General features: G+C 48.9%; 1 protein-coding gene across 1 annotated transcript in view; it reads right to left on the bottom strand.

The window, feature by feature from the left end:
* Window positions 1-20,901, bottom strand: part of trpc5a (transient receptor potential cation channel, subfamily C, member 5a) — a 37,718-nt gene extending 16,817 nt beyond the window's left edge. Inside the window, exons 1-8 of the mRNA XM_037479850.2 lie at window positions 20,572-20,901; window positions 6,720-6,761; window positions 6,148-6,250; window positions 5,812-6,062; window positions 3,831-3,947; window positions 3,684-3,746; window positions 3,478-3,615; window positions 3,191-3,397 (exon numbers count right to left, since the gene is read on the bottom strand). Coding sequence (XP_037335747.2) covers window positions 3,191-3,397; window positions 3,478-3,615; window positions 3,684-3,746; window positions 3,831-3,947; window positions 5,812-6,062; window positions 6,148-6,250; window positions 6,720-6,752 — 912 coding nt within the window. The 5' untranslated portion in view covers window positions 6,753-6,761; window positions 20,572-20,901. The remainder of the gene's footprint in view (window positions 1-3,190; window positions 3,398-3,477; window positions 3,616-3,683; window positions 3,747-3,830; window positions 3,948-5,811; window positions 6,063-6,147; window positions 6,251-6,719; window positions 6,762-20,571) is intronic.
* Window positions 20,902-21,163: the final 262 nt, after the last annotated feature.

Genomic DNA, 21,163 nt, shown 5'->3' with positions numbered 1-21,163 from the left:
GGGGCTGAGCCTGGGGGGGGTTTATCCGGCTCAGGCTCACCTCGCGGTGAAAGGAAACCTTCATCTCCACAAGCGGTGAAAACAAGACGCTCTTAAAGGCGCTCCGCAGGCCGCTACGGGTTAGCTCGCGGCTAACGGCTGATCTCAGCAGGAAGCCTTGTGTTCGGCCTGTGATTAGATCTACGTGCTCCACTTGGTCCTCACATGCAGAGCAAAGGCCCTTCTGTTCCTGCACTGGACGCCCCGTGGACACAAGGGGGGGAGAAACGGGAGAATGCTCCTCAAAAAGTCACTTGAGCGCCGTGGAGGCCGCTGGTCGACTCACATGAACAGAAGAAGAAGATGGTGAGGATGCTGAGGAGGGATGTAAAACATGAAAAGGGGAATAAAAGGAATAAAATATGCAAAAACCCCTTTGAGCAGCAGCTAAAATATGAAGTGGATTTGATGAAAGTGAAATATGTCACTGTGTGAACCAGGACACTTGTTGTCATGAGTCTAACAAAGTCCTCGACAATCTCACAGGAACAACAAAATCTGCAGGAAGAGCGCTAGCGGACGCTAGCCGTTAGCTTCCAAGCTGGGTTGAATAACGGCTAATGCTAACGGAGGCATTGAAGCTAACAGCTGGATCGATGGCGTCCTTCCCACAGCTGAAAGTCTCTCACGGCGACATCAGAAATATTGTTTTGCCCGATTGCACCTCGTTATGTAAGCGCCGCTGTATAATAGATGGAGACTCGGCGTCTCCCCCGCCCCTCCCCCGCCCCTCCCCCCTCGTGTGCCTCTGCAGCAGCATGAGAGGAAAGTGAATAATTTGGGTCGGTTCCCTCTTTCTCCGCCGGACGAACGCTCTCTGAAACACGCGAGCGGCGTGAGGAGGAATCATCTCGTCTTCTCCTTCACTCCGTGGATCTGCTCCGGTGTCTCCTCAATACCTGAAGCCAAAAGCTCCAGATGCCATTCATTGGAAAGGCAGCTCTTTAAAAATGAAATTAGCAACTTACCACACTCCTTCAGTCAGTGATGAGTGATAAATGACTTTAACTAACTCATTATGAAATTCATTCATCTCGATTAATCTGCTTTCTATTACAGCTCTAACTCAGATGTATTTTTCTGGTCATGCTTTCTTTCTTCTGGCATTAATTCCTCCACCACTGCTCTGCCACCTCTGACCTCTGGTCTCCAGCGAGCTGATCGTTACGCCTGCAACGACTGTGTTCATCTCCGCACCGCGCTAATAAACACCACTGATCCGTGAAGACGCAACCCCATTCAAAAGACGGCCTCCATTATTGAAGGTGTTTGAGGCGCTAAACGCTGTGTGCACAGGATGAATAATGCAGCGTGGCCAGGCCTCCACACCGGGAAAAAGGAAGAGGAATTCTGCCACAAAACCACATTTAAATCAGAGCAAAACCAATCCACATCAACGCCATCCCATAATAACCCTTCCATGCTGTTTTCTGTGGGGATAGTAGAGGCCCCAAATACGCCTCTGGTAAAGCCAGCGACCTGTCAATCACACCAAGCCCCTCCCCCTAGAGCATCCCCCCCATGTGACCATACGGTTTGACTCTGAATGGGCCGTCACTGACTAAATGAAGATCAGCGTTTCCACGGCGACGGGGTCCTCCTTTCTGGCTCCACTTCTCCCGCTCACACCTGGAATGAACACCTGCGCCTCCTCATCCCTCCCTTCACACCTTTTCCTCTCCTCCTCTTATCCATCGGAAGGACCCAGCATGCATTGCAGAGGTGGTGATGTGTAACGTGTGTGTGTGTGTGTCTCAGTGTGTGTGTGTGTGTGTGTGTATCTTGGCGTTATATAACTCCCCACCCTTTAAACCTCTCCCTTCACCCTGTGCTCCTTTCTCCTTCTCTCTCGGACCTTTGTCAGAATAAAGGTTGGACGTGGATCGATAGCCGCGAACACATCGACGGGAAGAGGAGAGGAAAAAGGAAAGGTGGAGAGGAAATAAGAAGAAGCTTAAATAAAAGGAGAAGAAGACGAGATAGGGGGGAGGAGAAAGGGGGAGGCAATGGAAGAGGAGGGATGAAGAGGGAAGGGAATGAAGAAGAGAAGTTATGAGGAAATCCAAAAAGAGGAAAAGGAAAAGAAATTAAAGCAGATGAAAAAAAAACTAAGAGAAGAGGAAATGAAGGAGACGAGAGGAGAAGAATTAGGAAGAGGAGCAGAAATAACCGGATATGAAAAGAGAGGAGAGGAAATAAAAAGGGAGGAAGCAGGACCGAATTCAAGGGGAGTGGAAAGGAGGTGTGTTGGACTCAATGATTTAGAGCAAAATAAAGGAGACGGGAGGAAATAAAGAAGGCCTAATGGAAAATGACAGAGGAAATAACGAGGAAACCAAAAAGAGGAGATGTGAATAGAGGAGGAGGGAGGAGAAGAGGAGAGAGGAAGTGCTGTATTGATCCCTCAGTGACACACCAAGTATATCAGAGATGTCATTGGAGAATGCTGACGAGGAGGCACTGACACACACACACACACACACACACACACCTTTTTTAACCCTGGTAAATGTTTAGGGAGGGAGCTTAAAGACCAAAAGGAGAACAACAAGTGTATAAACAAACTGAACGGGACAAAGAATCAGAGGAGAGAGGAGGTGAGGAGAGAAGGGAGCATGGGATGGAGGAGGGGTGAGGACTGAGTGAGGGAGGGCGGGAGCGGAGTTAAAGGATGGACAGTAAGAGAGAGAGAGGGTGCAGAAGGTGGAGAACTTACATAAGCTTCTTCAGAGACACACACAAGACAAAAATCACACACACACACACACACAGGTAGAGGTGAGGGAGACGTGAGGAGATAGGGAGGAGATGTGTAAACATGTATGTTTATGTATGTGGTGAGAAGTGGTGCGTGTGGCTCAATGTGGTGATGCCCTGTTAGCATGTTAGCATGTTAGCATGTTAGCACTCCAACAAACGTAATGCTGTTTACTGTTAACAGGCTTAATTATGAATATAGAAAGTCCTCCAGGAGTCGTTTTCACTCAGAACGAAGAATTCCAATGAGTAAAACCATCCAATGAGTTTCTCCTGTTATTCCACATCCACATGAATCATCTCACATCGGTGCACCTCCTACATGCAGCGATACCTCCAGGCACACCTTCTAAGCAGGTCCCCTGGGGCCTGCAGAGCTCCTGAGGGCCCCTACCTCTTTCTGGTGGTACTTGATGGCCAGCTTGAGCTTGGCCAGGTCGTGGCACTGCCTGGGGTCCAGCTCCTCGCTCTGGTCGTTGTCTCGGTGGTTCAGGATGGTCTCCAGCTCCCTGGAACTCCTGGCCTGATCCAGAAGGTCCTTGGCGAAGCGTTTGCACTGCTGGGACAGCTCCTCGTACTCCTGCCGGAACTCATTCTCCACCTGAGAGGAAGCAAGGGGTTCCTGCTGAAGGCCTCCCGTCCCAACACAAGAGACTGACCGGTTCCACTTCCTGTCCTCACCTTGCTGAGCTCCTTGAGCTCCCAGCCCAGGCGGAAGGCCGTGAGTATGGGGTCCTCACTGGAGAGCGCGATGAGCGAGGGCGAGGCCAGGGCCTTGTAGATGTTGAGTCGAGACCTGGAGTGCCGCAGACTGTCCACCTGCGGAGCGACAGAGTCAGAACGCGCGGGTCCAAGGCGGCTTCTCCTGGCAGGAAGTGGTCACTCACCTCTGAGCTGGACACGCACTCCACACAGTCGCATCGGATCTGGTGTGGTCGAGGAATGGTGACCTGCTCACAACAACAACAACAGGGGGGTCAGACTCAACGATCCCAGCAGGTGGCCTCATTGATCCACCTCAGGAGGAAAGCCACCTTCCGCTGGACGAGCAGCTTGATGATCTCGTAGTTGTTGGTGTGAGCAGCGAGCATGATGGGAGTTATGTCCGGGGTGAACTCTGAGAACTGACTGTCCATCATCAGCGAGGGCACCTGAGGGGGAAACACAAACTACTGTTGTCACAAATGTACAGATGTGGTTCAGAACCTGAGGGAACATCTGGATCTGAGTCCATTCATCTCCCATCACATGATAAGAATAGTTCTGGCCTGGTGGCCGTCCCTCATCGACGTGCTAAAAGGACAACGCGTGCCGCCACATCCCGGAGTGCCTGCTGGTTGCCGGGCAACCGACCCATGACGAGGCGGCGAGCAATGAATGCTGGGACAGTTCGGCAGGAGGAGACGATGCCCGTTAACCAATGACAGCCCTTCTAGAGGATTCTCTGATATCGATGTTTACACAAATGTGATGGTGACATTACGAAGGTTTATTTAGTCTCATGTCGAAAGACAACAAATAACAGACCATGAATGTTTGATAGAGGGACTTTAAAGAAGAATAAAGAATAAAGGGGGGACATGAAGAGGAGGAACATGAGGAGGAGGATCAAATCGGTTCCTTCTCTCCTTCCTCTACACCTCCCTCTCCTCCTCGTCTGACCTGCTCCTCTTAGTTTTTTGTCTCCCTCCTCCTCCCTCTCTGTCCCTTTTTCCTTTTTTTAGATTCCCTGGGGTGTGAGAGGATCCACAGGATTAGAGACACACACACAGACACACACACACACACACACACACACACACACACTGAAAGTGTTTCCTCATTCACATCTCTCTCTCTCTCACCTCCTCCCTCCCCCCTTCTCTTAGTTCCATTCAGCTTCACATCAGTGCCGCCCCTCTCCCTCTCTCTCTCTTCTTTTACTCCCTCCATCCTTCTCCCTCCCTTCTGACTTTAGGAGCCTACGCTACTCCTTCCTTCCTTCCTTCCTCCATTCCTTCCCTTCATCCTCAGCCCTTCCATTCCTAGAGTGCTCTGGTGTGACGTAGAGAACGGTGTAAGTTATTGGGTGGAGGACTGTGAGGTGGGGGGGGGGGGGGGGGGGGAGTTAAAGAGGGAGGTTGAGGGAGAAGGAGAGAGGGAGTCAGACGCAGAAGACGACACACACACACACACACTCAGATGCACACACACACACACACACTCAGATGCACACACACACACACACACACTCAGATGGACACAAAACGACGTTTATCTGTGCTGGAATTTGTTGGATCTCCATCTTTTCGAGGGTCCTTGAACCCAATAAACGCCTCATTCAGAAAAGACAACATCTAAAATATTTTACTCTACTTAAAAAAATTAAATTCTGAACTGCTCACATGAACTAGGATTCCTGTTTCTAAATCGAGGAACGTCGACTCTCATCTACACTCATTTTAAAATAGATGGTATCATCTTTAAACATTTATATATTCAAATGTCCACATCTTACAAGGTCTAAATGCTAATGACCTCCTTAAACTGATGCGTAACAAGATACAAATGATAATGACTAATTAACATGAAAAACTGTTGAGTGGAGACAATATCCATTTATTAATTAGATATGTCGCGTTTCTTCTATTGGCGACATTCGAAATCACAGCGATTTTAGATGAGCGGATTTTCTTCCTAATTATACAGAAAATGTGTAGCTGCAACAAAAAGGAAATAAAGGAGAACAATAAACTAAATATGCATCAGAGAGATCAATAAACGCAGAAAGGACAAACGGGACGAAGCAACAAAAACATCAACAACAAAAAAAAACAATTTGTTCCCCTCCCAAAAAAAACTTCCCACAATCCTCTGCTGTCGGCCAAGGGTTGGTTGTCACGGCGACGCAGAACCTCGCAGCATCAGACGGTGTTAATGCAGGAGGAGAAGAAGTCTCTCTCTCTCTGGCAGAGCTCCATGTGCTTGTGGGTTCTCGCGTTGCTGTGTTGTGCGTTTTGCAGCCACCTTCCTCACCTGTTTCTCGCCGCTGGGCCTGCGGTGCGACAGCAGCAGCTCCACGGCGCCCACCACCTCCTTGCGGATGGCGTAGAGGAGGGCGTCGCCCGTGTGGATGCCGTGGTCCAGCAGCAGCTCCATGATCTCCAGGTTCTCGTTCTCGATGGCAATGAGGAGCGCGCTCCGGCCCAGCGGGTCCAGGCAGTTCACGTCCATGTTGTAGTAGACCTCGGCCTCGCGGAGGGCGTGTTTGACGCCCGCATAGTCACCTGGAGGGAGAGGGGATCACTCTGTCACACTGCCGACATCACGCGGTGCCGACTCAGCGGTGCTTGGGAGACGGGTCGTTTTTACCTTTCTCCACAGCGGTGAGGTAGGCCCTCTCCTCCGCTGACAGCTCCACCTCCGCCCGCACGATCTGCAGCGGGATGCGGTCGCGGTACGGCGAGTACGTCGCCTGAAAAGCCCCGCAAGGAGCAACACAATAACGAGGCGAGCAGAAAGGGAATCAAAAGTGTGGAAATCTCCAAACGCAATCAGAAAGAGAAGCGTTAAAAGCCTGCGATGGTGTCCCGGAGCCCCAAGGTGGAAACTAAATATTTAAACACAAACTGATTGTTTAAGGGCTTAGAATGCAAAATGCCCTCATCATATTGTGTATTTTACTGCTGTGATGGACGTGTTTAGGTGGCGTCGTCCTTGCAGGGACACGAGGGAGGTGAGATGCTTCAACAAAAACAGCGGAAACACAGTGCGTTTGTCTTCCTCGCATATCTATCGTTGTGGGGACTTCACATCTTTTGTACCTGAGTGGGGACCTCTGTTCCTCACGTACTCAAAGGGCCGATTAATCAAATCAAAGGGCCATCACTCGGTTTTAGGGTTTAGATGTGCCCGAAGGGGACGTGATGGAGTGTTTGACTCACCTTCTTGTAGTACAACTGCGTCATGGGATTCATCGCGCCGGTCTGGAACAAAGACGAGTACATGTAAGAGTTACTAAGGACCCTCCGGGGTTACAACACCATTGGAGGTCAAATGTAAAACTGAGTCCACGGCGGAACTAGAAAATCGCTCCTGGACATTTGCCTTATTTTGTAGACTAATTATTACAAATGACAGTGATTCATTCATTCATTCACCTTTTGGTCTCAGTGTTTTGGTCTCAAACCCGTTGGAAGCTGCACTACGCAGTTCGTCTGGATGGTTCCCGGAGTGCAGAACAAACAGACTCCAGCTGGTACGGATCCCGGCAGCCAATGAAGGCTCAAGTCAGCTAGAAAGTGAAGCTCTTTCCTCCGTGTAGAGATAATGTCAACCACGAGAACGTATGCTCACCAAAACGCTTCCCGACAGCTAGACTTAGGCGAAAGGCCTTAAACACACCGAGAGGCAGTGATGGATCAGCTCAGATGGATCATACTCAAAACACAACAACCAGCATCAGTCTCATCCCGCAGTCTTAGTGTCTTCGGTCTCATTGATTCATGTAATCCACATCGACTGCTTAAAATCACTCTGCACCAAGGGAAGTGAACCCCAGATGCACAACAAACCCCAGCGTTCCCCACCAGTCAGCTGGTGTTGGATGGTTATCTCAACGGGGCGGGATCACGTTCACCTTTGGACACACATTACACCACATGCACACATCCATAATCCAACCCCCCCCCCCCTTGAAAGCGGAGGTGTTTGAGCTCTGGGAAACCTGTGGAGGTGTGATGTCAGGAGAGCACGCACGACTCAACTCGTTTGCCGCACGTTTGTAAAGGTTAGAGTCGACTCACCCTGCAGGTGGGAGTAAAGGTCGGACACGGGACATTTGGCCATATTTTCATGTACTACACCTGGCCGTGACAACTTATCACCGTAATGTGAGGTCCACCTGGACCTTGTGTGAGACATCACCCTCACACAAGGTTGCATTTAATAAAGTCACCGTGTTCACACGCGGGAGAGCAACAGTCCGATGGCTTCGGTCCGACCTTCTCTATGACGGAGATCCTGCTGCTCTTCTAATGAAGCTGAAGAGAGCGCTGAGTCACCGGTTCACACTCGAGTGCCGCTGGTATTTAAAATCAAAGCAGTCAGCAACCGTTAGAGCACTAATAAGACCACAATCGCACTGCGGCGAGTCCCCTCCAGAGGAAGCAGAGGAAGAAGAGGAAGAAGAAGGTGGTAGAAACGAGTCCTGAATCCGCGTCCACGTGGAGCAGGTTCCCCAAAATATGAGCGTGTGAAAACTTGAAACACTTGCATTTGTTCCGGCGGTGCCGAGTCGGACTCATCTGCAGAAGAAGAGGAGGCGTGACCTCAGCACCTTGTACACGTACGACCTTCTTGTAATGAGCTGCAGTTGGCAATTTCAATTTAGCCCATTCACATCCAGGGTGACCTTCGAGGAACAGCGGGGGGGGGGGGGGGGGGGGGTATCCGGACAGAATAGACTGGAACACAGTGGGAAAACTATTCCACCCATGAAAGCAGAGTTTATTCTTTTGATGTTTTCATGAGATCATTGTGCTGCACATTGTGTGGTTGAATGTGCTGCTCTATAAATACTTGAGTATTGGAGGACAAAGACAAGACTGATGCCAAAATTGCATAATTAAGAGGATGACGCCACATATTCTCGAAGATTAATGAAATGGCCACATTTAAAACAAAAAGAGAACTAGGTAGAAAGAGTTCATATAAAATCAATGTCACGCTAACAAACCATTTACTTGTTTAATTTACTTTATTGTAATTTTCTTTGTCTCAAACGCTTTTAACGAGATGCCGACAGCAAACATGGGAAATAGACCTCTGATGGATCTGCGTCAGTGTTTCTCCTCCCAGGAAACGCGCTGCTGACTCAGCTCATTTTTCGGGGCTTTGTGGGAGGAAAACGCTTCCTGCCGATTGGGATCCGCCTGCATCACAGCAGATTAATCCCAAGGACACGGGTGTGAGGGGGAACTTCTTCAGAACACCCCCCCCCCCCGTCCCGTCTCACACCTGCAGTTTGTGCGTGCAGCTATTTGCCCCCCCCCCTCTCCACCTCCTTATCTTCCCTCTTCAGAACTCCCTCCTCCTTCACCCTCATTTTCCGCCTCTTGTTTCCATCCTCGGGAGGAACATCTTCAAGCGCCTTCTCTTTATTATTCTCCTCTTTCCGTCTCATTGCCCCCCCCCCCCCCCTCCATCGTTTAATCATCGGTGTTTGTTTACATCCAGAATCCACATCTCTGCACCGCTGGATGTGAGTGGATGAGCGCCGCTCCCATCGGGTGATCTTTTTAACGCCGGCGTTGCGTCATAAGCCGCCTCGCTGGGACTCGATCCGAAGCGTCGCTGCAGACAAACAATGATGGCAGAGAGCAGCCTGCCCCCCCCCCCCCCCCATTATCCCCAGAAATGTCCTTCACAACCATCCCTCAATGTCCCCCTGCAACACGCATACATGAGCAAACATGCGTCTCCTGGCTGTTGTGCATAATTGAAGCAGGCCTTCAGTCTACGTGCAACACAAACCTCCTCGAGCCACAACGACCTGAAAACTACTCGTTCAATTAACATCAGAGCTCAGATGCTGTGAATCCGCTGATGAACCCATGAACACCGACATGAGGCAGCAAAACAAACATGTGGCCATTTAAGCATTAAAAGGTCAGTTTGCTCTCCTCACATTCCATCATCATCATCATCATCATCAATACAGCTCCCCCCCCGTTACTTCAGCCATCCATCTCTCCCTCTTTAAGCTCCCTCCATCACTCTCTGCCCTGCGGTGGTTTTTCTCCAGCTGTCTCGCTCCATCACTCCTGCCCTGCATCAGCCTCCACCCCCCCCCCCCATCCCTAGACCCCCAAATCTTCTCCTTCGCTCCACCTCCTTTCGTTTGGGCTTCTCTGTACCTCCATCCACATCTCACATCTGCATTTCTCAGTCACAACCGGCTGAACATCTGCAACTATTTGGACAAAAACACCACTAAATGTGTCCAATTGATCCTCTGAACACCGGCAACAGGAATACAGCACGTTGGAGATACGTATCCTCCAATCCAACACCTTCCATAACCTTCCATCATCTTCATCACCTTCCATCATCTGCCGTCACATGCCATCACCGTACGTCCTCTTCGTCTTCATCATCATTTCACAGGAGAAACGCTGTGTGACTTTGTGTTGGTGCAGCTTCTGGGACCAGGAGCGCAGAGCGGGGACAACATGGCCGCCGCGCAGCACATGGAGGAGGACACATGTCCTCTCCACCGACTGATCCCCGGCCGCGGCAGAGAAGAAGAGAAGGTCCTGCTGAGTGGAACCTTTGTTGTTGCTCTAAAGATAGAAACAACCTCGGGGAGAGCAGACCGCTGGCTGAAAATATCTCAAACCCCCGTGCTGCCATCCATCCTGGGGGGGGGGGGGGGGGCACCCCCCCTCTAATCCCTCCTCTCCCTCGGTTCCCCTTTGGGTTTATTTATTATTTCTTTAAATCTCCTCATTTTTACGTCCCAGAAGCACCTCTCTCCCCGTCAGCTTCTCCCCCCCCCCCCCCATCCTTTTCTCTGGCAAACTGCAGCAGACCTTCTGTTCCACCTCGTCTTCTCGTTCGCCTCCATCCTTCATCGCCTCCATCAACCCTTCGTCCCTCACTCGATACCCGTTGATGATTTATCCTCCTTTCTGCCTCCTATTCTTCTGTTGAGCTCCTTCAGCCGGGGCGGGGTTTGGTAAACACTCCTCTCCTCTCCCTCCATCTCCACTCCTTCTCCTCTCCTCTCCCTCCATCTCCACTCCTTCTCCTCTCCTCTCCCTCCATCTCCACTCCTTCTCCTCTCCTCTCCCTCCATCTCCACTCCTTCTCTTCTCCTCTCCCTCCATCTGCTCTCCTCTCCCTCCACTCCTCTCCCTCCATCTCCACTCTTCTCCTCTCCTCTCCCTCCATCTCCACTCCTTCTCCTCTCCTCTCCCTCCATCTCCACTCCTTCTCTTCTCCTCTCCCTCCATCTGCTCTCCTCTCCCTCCTCTCCTCTCCCTCCATCTCCACTCTTCTCCTCTCCTCTCCCTCCATCTCCACTCCTTCTCCTCTCCTCTCCCTCCATCTCCACTCCTTCTCTTCTCCTCTCCCTCCATCTGCTCTCCTCTCCCTCCACTCCTCTCCCTCCATCTCCACTCTTCTCCTTCTTCTCTCCTCTCCCTCCATCTCCTCTCCTCTCCCTCCATCTCCTCTCGCTCCATCTCCACTCTTTTCCTTCTTCTCTAATCAGTTAAAAACCACAAACATATCGATGGGAAATACACTCATGGAATGTGGCTGGAAAGGATGTTAAAGAACTTTTAAGGAAACTACAAAAAAAACACACATAATCACATCATGAAGTTAAGACCTTTTCCTCCGTCAGTCCTTCCTTCCTTCCTTCCTTCCTTCCTTCCTTCCTTTAATTTAGCCACACGTAATTATACAATGAGATATAATTGAATTTGTTGCGCTACATCAGTCTTCTTAATTGGGCAGGTATTTGTGTTTCAGGCTGTATTGTGTGTGTCTGTATGTGTGATTTTGCATCCAAATGTGAGGTTTGAGAGTGTTGGTGGGTGAGTGTGCGTCTTTGTCTAATCAGTGAGTGTAAGTGTGCTTTGATCTGCATCGCTGGACTTGACATTAAAGGAAGGAGACACACACACACACACACACACACACACACACACACACACACACACACACACACGCAGGGAATATTCCTACACAATGATGAATTAGCTATTATCACATCTACGTGAGGCAGCACGGTGATTAGTCTGTGTGTGTGTGTGTGTGTGTGTTAAAAGAAGTGAGGACACTTGGGAGTGCAGCATCACCTTTGGATTCTTAGCACGTCTAAGTGTGAGCGAGAGAGACACACACACACACACACACAGACACACACCTCGTGGTGCCTACTCATGACGCAGCGAGGCGCAGCGTGATCGCCATGGAAACACTAGTCAGAGTGGATGAGTGAGACAGCAGCAGCGGTAACAGGAGGAGTCAGAAGTATTCACCAGGTACCTCAGTGTCGTGTCCTTAAATCACACACATGCAAACACCGACTCACGGATGAAGGTGGACTTCTTTTCTAAATATTTTGATTTAATATTTCAAAATAAAAAGAACCATGAATAATTCAATATTAAATATTAACTTTCCCGTCCATTTTTAGACTTTCATATTTAACTTTTTTTTAAATTTCAACATATTTAACTTTTTTTCAGCATTATTTTGACTTCCTTTTTCCTAAACTTTTTCATGTTCAAATATTTGAACTTTTCTTTAAAAATATGTTTTGACTTTTTTTCCCGAAAATGTTCGTATTATATTGTTTTACTTGTTTTCATTTTTTTTTTATTTAATAATTTTTTTACATTTTAAAGTATTGTTCCAATTTCTTTTAAGAATGTTTGCGTTCAATCAGTAATAAATTGATTCACGTTTAGTCTAAAAATAGTAAAAGAAATGTCACAAAGCCCAAGCAACAGACCTGACCAATAACAGGTCAGTGACATTCCACGGACTGAATGAAAACACCATTAATCATGTGTTCATGCTGCTTCGACTCTCCCGTCTGCAGACCATCACGCCCCCCCCCCCCCTTCCCAGCCCCCCTGAGATGACAAACATCTGTCATAGTTTACCTCCAAAGGCAGAAAGAAAAGAGGAGAAAAGTCCTCACAGAGCCAGTTAAAGTAAACACATTAAAACATCGGATCGGGTCGTTTAAACTTTAAAGGATGAAAAGAGCCGGCGCTGTCCGCGGTGCTGAAGTCCGATCGGGTTGTTTTATCAGTGTTGATGTGAGGAGAGATCATGTGACCTGTCACTGCGACGAGGTTTAATGTGTCAGCTTGTTTACCCAGCGTTGCTATGATTACCTCGAAGACACACACACACACATTAGCCCAAGGTCTGCTTTGATGGTCACTTTGCCTACGTGTGTGTGTGTGCGTTTCTGTGTGTGTGTGTGGGGGGGGGGGTAATTAGCCAGGATGACAGCAAGCAGATGTCAGTACGGCTCCCTTTGATCTGATGCAGTGGAGTACTTCCCTGAGACACACACACACACACACAACAATTACAGGTTTTATTGTGGCATCTGCACCAAAATCCCAACGCACACACACACACTAACACAGCTTTAACTAACAGTAACACACCAACATTTTCACTGGAGATTTGAAGGATGAAAATGTGAATTAATGAGCTAAGAAATGATGGTCCAGGAAGCAGAAGAAGTAAAACCAAAAGAAGAACGAGTGTAAGGAGGGGAGGAGTGACGGAGAAGAAGAACGAGATGGAGAAACAAAGATGAAGAAGAAGGATGTGTAAGAAAAGAGAGCAAAGAGGAGGAGGAAGAGGAAATAAAGCGGCCAGAAAGAGGAAGTGATTTGAGACATTGATCATTTCCATGTCTCTCATCTGAGATCCACCTCGTGAGTATTAATCACATCACGCGTCTCCCATCAACGGATCAGTGTCTATTCAACCACAAGTTCACGACGAGACCTGAAAACACGCCTCAATGTGAAGGGGCCGCACCAACGGAACCAGATCAGAGTAACTTTTCAGAATAAACCTCCGTCCATACAGGAAACCGTGGAAACAGGAATAAATCCACGTTCATTTCCTCCTCTGAGGTATTTTGCTAATTTTATTGTCTTCTCAAAGACGGTGGACATTTTACACGTCGGGACACGTGGACCTGAATGCACCACAGCGGCGCGCTCCGATTCGTGGTCACATGGCTCGCTGGGAGGTGTGACGGCACCTTCACGTCCCGAAGGCGCATCGGCTCCCCGGCGACCGCGGCTGTCATGGTTACCAGCGCGGTTGTCCTGACGATAAGAACGCCGCTCGTCTGGGGACGGTCTCCGTCTCTCACGTGTCGAGCATTAAAGACACGTGTGTGTGTGTGTGTGTGTGTGTGTGTGTGTGTGTGTATAAATGCAGAAAAGCATGAATACTGGAACACGCAGTAAGAATGAGGAATACTCTCTGGTCCTGTGATCTAATCAGAGCTAATGTGTTTCCATGGCGGCCTCAGAGGGCTGTCCATCACACACACACACACACACACACACACACACACACACTATGGGGATTGAGCACTACAAGAGATAAGGAAACAGAAGTGTGTGTCTGCGTGAGGAGGTTGTGGTATTGATCCTATCGATAGAACTCGTTCTCTGATGATTGAGAGAAACCCTTCAGACGAAAGGTCCTCATTTGCATAAAAACACACAAGCAGTACTAATACTTTTAATTAATCATAAGCGGCTTAAAACTACTTGTTTAATAGCTCATAATTCCCTCTGAAGACATCTGCTTCAGACAATCAATGTTTTCTTCTGCCAAAGAAAGACAGAATTATTTGTAATAATTGTATTGTCCCCAAATGTTATTTTTCAGTCGTGCTGATGAAGATGATCCACGGTATGAATCCCCCTCCCCTCCTTTAATCAATATATATATATATAAATGATCAATAGAGGAATAGATAAGGATGACTCGAGTCAGTTGAACCAATTTCATTTTTTAAACCACTGTTGAATTCGTAATAATGAATTATAGTTTTTGCAGAATTCGATTCCTATGGAAAGATTTTTTTATCAAACCAAATATTGAATTCTTTAATCAGAAGGGCTTAGTGTGGACACACATTTAACCTGTAACAAGTGTAAATATGTGAAGAGCTACGAGTCCATGAAAGAACAGACTCAAAACGGGGTTTTTCTTGCTTATATTCATTTGAATAAAAATGGGTTTTCCGTCACACTGGTGTCATCTTGGGTGAAGGACGCGTAGAGGATCACCCTCTCAGCGACGTCCGAACAAACAAAATAATCAAATCAGATCTGGTGCTTTTACATCACAGCCGCCGGTCGATCCAAACGTTTCACCACCACGGCGCTGCGATCCGTCCCGAAGCAGCAGGGCGCTCGAAGGGGAACCAAAGCTCACCGCGTCATGGAGGACCATCTCCACGAGAGCAGATACCCTCGTGACCTTCAATGCTCTTCACGCGATACCGGCAGTCACTGAAGTGCCGCTTAGACGCCACCGTGAGCGTGTGACCCCAACCTTCAGAGAGCCTTTCCACACAGGAACCCATGGACCCCCCCCCTTCCTTCCCTTGTAAGCGATGGGAGGGAGTGTTAAGATGATAAACTCTACTGGAAGTCGGAGGAAGTGAGCATGAAGGGCTTTTTGGAGAGCCGCCGTGATGACTCATTAAAGCCTCAGCAACTTTTAAACGATTCACTTTAAATGGTCGACTGGTAGAAAGAAAATACGCATTGGATTCATTACTGAAAATGTTTTCTGAGGCCATTGGCGTTATTCTTTGATTCATCTAAAAGAGGTAAACTAAAATTAAAAGGATTTTTGGCAGCCATCTGATGTATTTTAACCGTTCAAGCTTCAGATAAATGTCCCTCTGAGATAGATGTTGGAGGAATGAAGGAGAAACACAGCTGTGAATAATTCTACAGGGTTAGGGTTAGAGCGGCTGTCTGTAGAGGGTTGAACACCATGTCAATCAATGGGACGTCATCAGCACAGCAGCAGGGGCGACTCCTCTGCTCCCATAGACGTCTATGAGGAAATGACTCTACTTCTGTGTAGTGACCAGCAGGGGGCGACTCCTCTGCTCCCATAGACGTCTATGAGGAAATGACTCTACTTCTGTGTAGTGACCAGCAGGGGGCGACTCCTCTGCTCCCATAGACGTCTATGAGGAAATGACTCTACTTCTGTGCAGTGACCAGCAGGGGGCGACTCCTCTGCTCCCATAGACGTCTATGAGGAAATGACTCTACTTCTGTGTAGTGACCAGCAGGGGGCGACTCCTCTGCTCCCATAGACGTCTATGAGGAAATGACTCTACTTCTGTGTAGTGACCAGCAGGGGGCGACTCCTCTGCTCCCATAGACGTCTATGAGGAAATGACTACTTCTGTGTAGTGACCAGCAGGGGGCGACTCCTCTGCTCCCATAGACGTCTATGAGGAAATGACTCTACTTCTGTGTAGTGACCAGCAGGGGGCGACTCCTCTGCTCCCATAGACGTCTATGAGGAAATGACTCTACTTCTGTGTAGTGACCAGCAGGGGGCGACTCCTCTGCTCCCATAGACGTCTATGAGGAAATGACTCTACTTCTGTGTAGTGACCAGCAGGGGGCGACTCCTCTGCTTCCATAGACGTCTATGAGGAAATGACTCTACTTCTGTGTAGTGACCAGCAGGGGGCGACTCCTCTGCTCCCATAGACGTCTATGAGGAAATGACTCTACTTCTCTCTTGATTTATTCCCTCAGTAAACATTGTAAACATGAGTTTATGGTCTCAGTCTCTAGTTTCAAGTCTTATTCAATGCAGCATGATGTTCATTTAGTGGATGATGGTCCATTTAGAGTCAAACAGACCATAAAGCAGGGGACACTGTGATTGAAAGGTCTCTAGTACAGATGTATAGGGCTTCTCCAAGTCCCTCCCTTTCAATCCAAATAGGGTCACTTCTGTTTACTGGTTGCAAAAAACAAAAAGAAGATGGCGACTGCTAAATCCCTAAAACTCAAGGCCTCAAAACATCACTGGTCCTTTATTGACGGTAATCCCTTGTTGCTGCTTTCAGTGCTTTGACTTGTGCGATGTACTCGTGACCCTGTCCACACATCTGGTGTTTACCTCGACGCCGCGCTGTGAAACCTGGTGTCTTTTCTCACAGAACCTCAGCATCATTTCTCTGTACATTCAATTAGAGAAAACTATTGATCGCTGAAGGATAACCGCGTTGTTGTGGGAGCAGCGTTAATAAGTTCTTAAAAAACAGTACGGAGCAGTCAAACAGAATCGAAACTAATCAATAAAGAACCGAGAGCAATTTCGGCAGAGTCTAGTTCCAAGAAATACAGAAAACAAAACACGCTGGATCTGCCCCATCGGACCAGCATGTTCAAACTATCGACCTGCATCAAGAGGATCTAATCATGCTGGATCCTCTCCGCTCTCACAGTCCCTCCGGAACAATTCCCCTTTCAAACAGACAGATGGAATGGACCCTTCTCCAAGTCCCGCCCCTTGGTCAGAGAGCGGCCTATCAGTGTGCAGCATTAGCCAGCTGTGTAGTATTTTATGATGTTGAACAGACCCAAAGCTTCAGGGCGGGCCAATCTTTGATTGACACATCGCTGCCATACAGCCATGAATAGATAAAAATATGTCTTCGATGTTGCTGTCCTTGGTGCTGAAACAAATCCAATCACTCAAAGGAGTGCCTCTGACCTTTGACCCCAGGGTGTGTTCAGACCCGTTTCTGCTGTATGAACAGAATAAACACTTCATCAAGGAGCAACAGCAAGAAAAGAACACACACAACACAATTAATTTCATAACGCATTATTACTAATTATGTTTGCTCCAAAAAGCTTGAGGTAAAAATCACAGTAGAAATTAAAACCCAAAGCGAAGTCAATAAAAACGGCTCCCAGATCTATGGAATGCAAAAGCTCCAGTGAAATATTCATGAACACAGTCCTGCTGTAATGACGGCACGTCGTGGTCAGAGAGGAAGATTATTGTTCTATTGTGCGCACACACACACACACACACACACACACACACACTGCTGCCTTCCTTCACACATAGAAATATCATCCAGCTTGTTGTCTCTAAAAGTAATTGCTGTGTTTTTCTGATGGCTGCTTCTCCTGAATGTTAAAGTGGAAAATAAATTGCTTTATTGTCCAGATGTCGGATGGTCTTTGCATTGCTGTGAGAGGAGTGTGTGGCGGGGGGGGGGGGGGGGGGGGGGCATTGCGCTGTGTGACCTGCTGAGATGAATGTCAGCTCGTTGATTTGTTTTATTACTTTAGTTTGCTCAACTTCTTGTGTCATCTACGCTGAAAAAATAGGACTCGAAGCTACAAAACCAGTGACATCATTACCTTCAAATGGTCTGGACCCCAAAGCAGTGTGAGCTTCTATCCAAGAGGACTCCAGCGTGTCTGCTGGAGTCCTCTTGGATAGAAACTCACACTGCTTTTCTGTCTATCCATCAGTCATAGTTCTCATTTTTTGTCTCCATCTGTGTCTTTGACACGCAGACACACACACACGTCTATGACTAAGCCTTGGAGGTCAAAGGTTTCATATCAGATGTCTAGACAGCAATCTCCAGACATTTAGATGTCACACACCTTCATGATGTCATTGAGTGTGTGTGTGTGTGTGTGTGTGTGTATGTCGTCCACGCGTGCGAGCGGGAGAGGAGCAACGTGGCCGAGGTGTCGGGTGGCGGTTTGGATTTGGCGTTGCCGCGGCGATGAGAGGGATGGCTGCGTCGTACGCTCCATATAGAACCCTCACAACGCTTTGTGTTTGTTGGAACCGATCGCACAAACAGGGAAACACACGTTTGTCCCAAATCACCATTTGGCTCATTCATTTACCGCACAGGAAGTGCTTGACCCCCCCCCCCCCCCTTCACAATAAGGCCACAGAATATCATGAAGCCTCACAGGAGGAGGAGAAGCATCCAGAGACACCTTTGGTAAATGTTTCTCTGGCCCGCTAGCATTGTGTGTGTGTGTGTGTGTGTGTGTTACATAACTCTGATTAATAGCGCTAGCACTTCCTGCACCTTCCAAACTACTCTTTAACACAAGATGTCTATAATGGAGTGTACAGTACACATCACCGTGTGTGTGTGTGTGTGTGTGTGTGTGTGTCAATTCTCGCCTCACACACGTGTTACTCAGCCTTGTGAGTTCAAATGTCTGTTTGCATGTGCGCTCGCATATATGAATATAAAGTAGGGTGTGTGTGTAATAATCTATAGGTTGCCATCACTGAGGGTCGTTCCAGCTGTTATTGTTGCAGATGAGGTGAAGGGAGGATACAAGGAGGTGAAGGAAAGGGCTGGAGGAGACATGAGGGCACAAAAAGAAGAGCAAGGAAAGAAGGAGGGGAGGAAAGGAGCTGGTAGGCCATGATGGAGAGGAAGCATCACTCCTACAGGAGCAGAGCAATGGAACAGGAACAGAAATAGAATCCAGAGAGAGACGGAAGAGAAGAAGACGAGACACTCGACGATGAGGGGAGCGACGAGAGGAGAACGAGGCGGGGGGGGGGGGGGAGACGCAGACATGATGGAGTAAGACGGATGTGAGAACATCAACGTGAGAGAGAGGAGAGAGAGAGAGACCCACACAGGTCAGACCTCACATGCAAACACATCCACCAACAGTCGTATTAAAAGTAGAGAAACGTATTGTTCATCTGTTGCGTTTGGACCTCGTGTGAAGAGCAAGAGGAAGCCACACCAAGCCTGCAGCTCTGGTCCCATAGAAGTCTACGAGAAGATGACTGTACTTCCCTCAGTACACAACCCCCCCCCCCCCCCCCTCATGGGCCACATGGAGCACTCTGAAGCTTCAGGACCTGGTGGGAGGAAGTCTTTACTGCGTGTGCACCAGCAGGCCTCCGATCTGGAAACAAATATCTGCGTGTTATGAGCAGCATCCGAGGAGGGGGGGGGGTTCACTGAGGGGGGGGGGGGGGGGTTACGCAATCCACCCAGGCATGGGATCACCTGGGAAATGTTTAGTGCTCACAGTATATGACTCCCAGTGTGTTTAATGATCAAAAGGAAGTTGTGTTTTGTTGGTTATTATTTCCATTCTAAGCATTTCTTAATCAGCTGTTTGCTCAGAGAAGCTCTATTTATCTTTATTTATATATTTATTTATATATATTCTCAGAAGGTGCATCTCGGTCCTGCAGCTGTTTTTAGTCAAATCACTTGTTTTATTGTGCTTTTGCTTTATTTAATGCTCGATGAACTGCTGACAACTGCAGATATTTAGTCAGAATGAGTCAAATCAAAGAAACTCTTCTCGCGCCGCCGGACGCTCCGCGCGGTGATCGCCCTCTGTGCTGGAGCTGTGCGCGTGCGCGCGCGTGAGTGGGTGCGCGTGTTGCAGCAGCAGAAACTTCATGGCTTGCCTGGCATCTAACAGCAGGGCCGACGGAGGTGTTTAACGTGCACCCTCTGGGCCACCGGGAACGCGCCGCCGTGCGTGCACGCTAAACACATTCTGCGGCTCCATCCGTCTCTCCCTCTTGCTTTTGTTTCTGCTTCTCTTGTGCGCGTGCGTGCGTGCGCACGAGTCTGTATGTAAACACAGGGGGCCGCTCTTCTCTCACACACGCGCTCAAAAAAAGAACCCCTGCACTTCCATCTCATGCGCACGCAAAACGCGTGGACGCGCAAACGAACAGAGCCTACGGAGACCAGCACGAACTCCGCAGCCCGCCTCGCGCTCTATCCCTCACACGCACGCGGGCTCTCCCCCCCCCTCTCCCTCTCTCTCTGCACCCCTTCTCTCCCCAGCATTAGTCAACACTCTGATCGATCACAGGGGATTCTGGGTAAACAGCTGCTTTGGGAAGGCGTGCTCCAGTCATCTAATGGATCACATTGATTGATTGATTAAATGTGGACTAACAGCTGAGAAATGAGCCCCAAACCCCTCGAGACGGATTTGACTCAGAGACACAGAACGCAACAAAGTGTCTTCACCCCCCCCCCCCCCCTACCCCCAAGCCTTCGGCTAACGGGGCTAGCGGGGCTAACGGACCCGTTTCCCGCGCTCACCGCAGTAGTTAATCAATCAATTAAGGAGGCTTACAGGTGTTAGTGAGCGCGCTCTGCGGCTTTGGTCGCGTGCGCGGACACGAGGGGACTCGTCTTACCTTCTGAGAGGAGAAGCTCTCCCTCCGTCTGCGTACCAGAAAAAACACTCCTCCGATTATCGATTAGTCCCCTCTCTGCGGGGGGCTCGCGCGCCTCACGTGCGGCCGGGTTCTGTCTCTCTGGTTCTCTGCGTCCGTCTCCTCTTGTCTCGCGGGATCTACTCCTCTTCCTCCTCCTCCTCCTCTTTTTCTACTCCGTGGGATCAGCTCGTCCTCCGCGCGCCACCTGCACGGAGACGGAGCGGCTCGCGGTGCTTCTTCTCCTCCGCGCGACCCATCCCGATGTCAGCGGCTTCTGATGCGGAGAGGGAGGTGGAGCTCTCTCCCTCCCTCTCCCTCTCTCTCTCTCTCTCCCTCTCCCCTCTCTCTCTCTGATGGAGAGACATTGTTGAATGCCTAAAAATTGACTTAAGGGACAACAGGTGTTTGTAAATGTTATCTTTAAATATACATTCCTCTTAAAAAGATATGTGTGTACAAATTCGGCTATATTATAAACTGGCTGCTCTGCTCCCATAGACGTCTATGAGGAAATGACTACTTCTGTGTAGTGACCAGCAGGGGGCGACTCCTCTGCTCCCATAGACGTCTA

Source organism: Pungitius pungitius, chromosome 1, assembly GCF_949316345.1.
Source record: "Pungitius pungitius chromosome 1, fPunPun2.1, whole genome shotgun sequence".
NCBI lineage: Eukaryota > Metazoa > Chordata > Actinopteri > Perciformes > Gasterosteidae > Pungitius > Pungitius pungitius.
The sequence above is the reverse complement of the archived record's forward strand: the minus strand, read 5'-3'. Positions and strand labels throughout refer to the sequence as shown.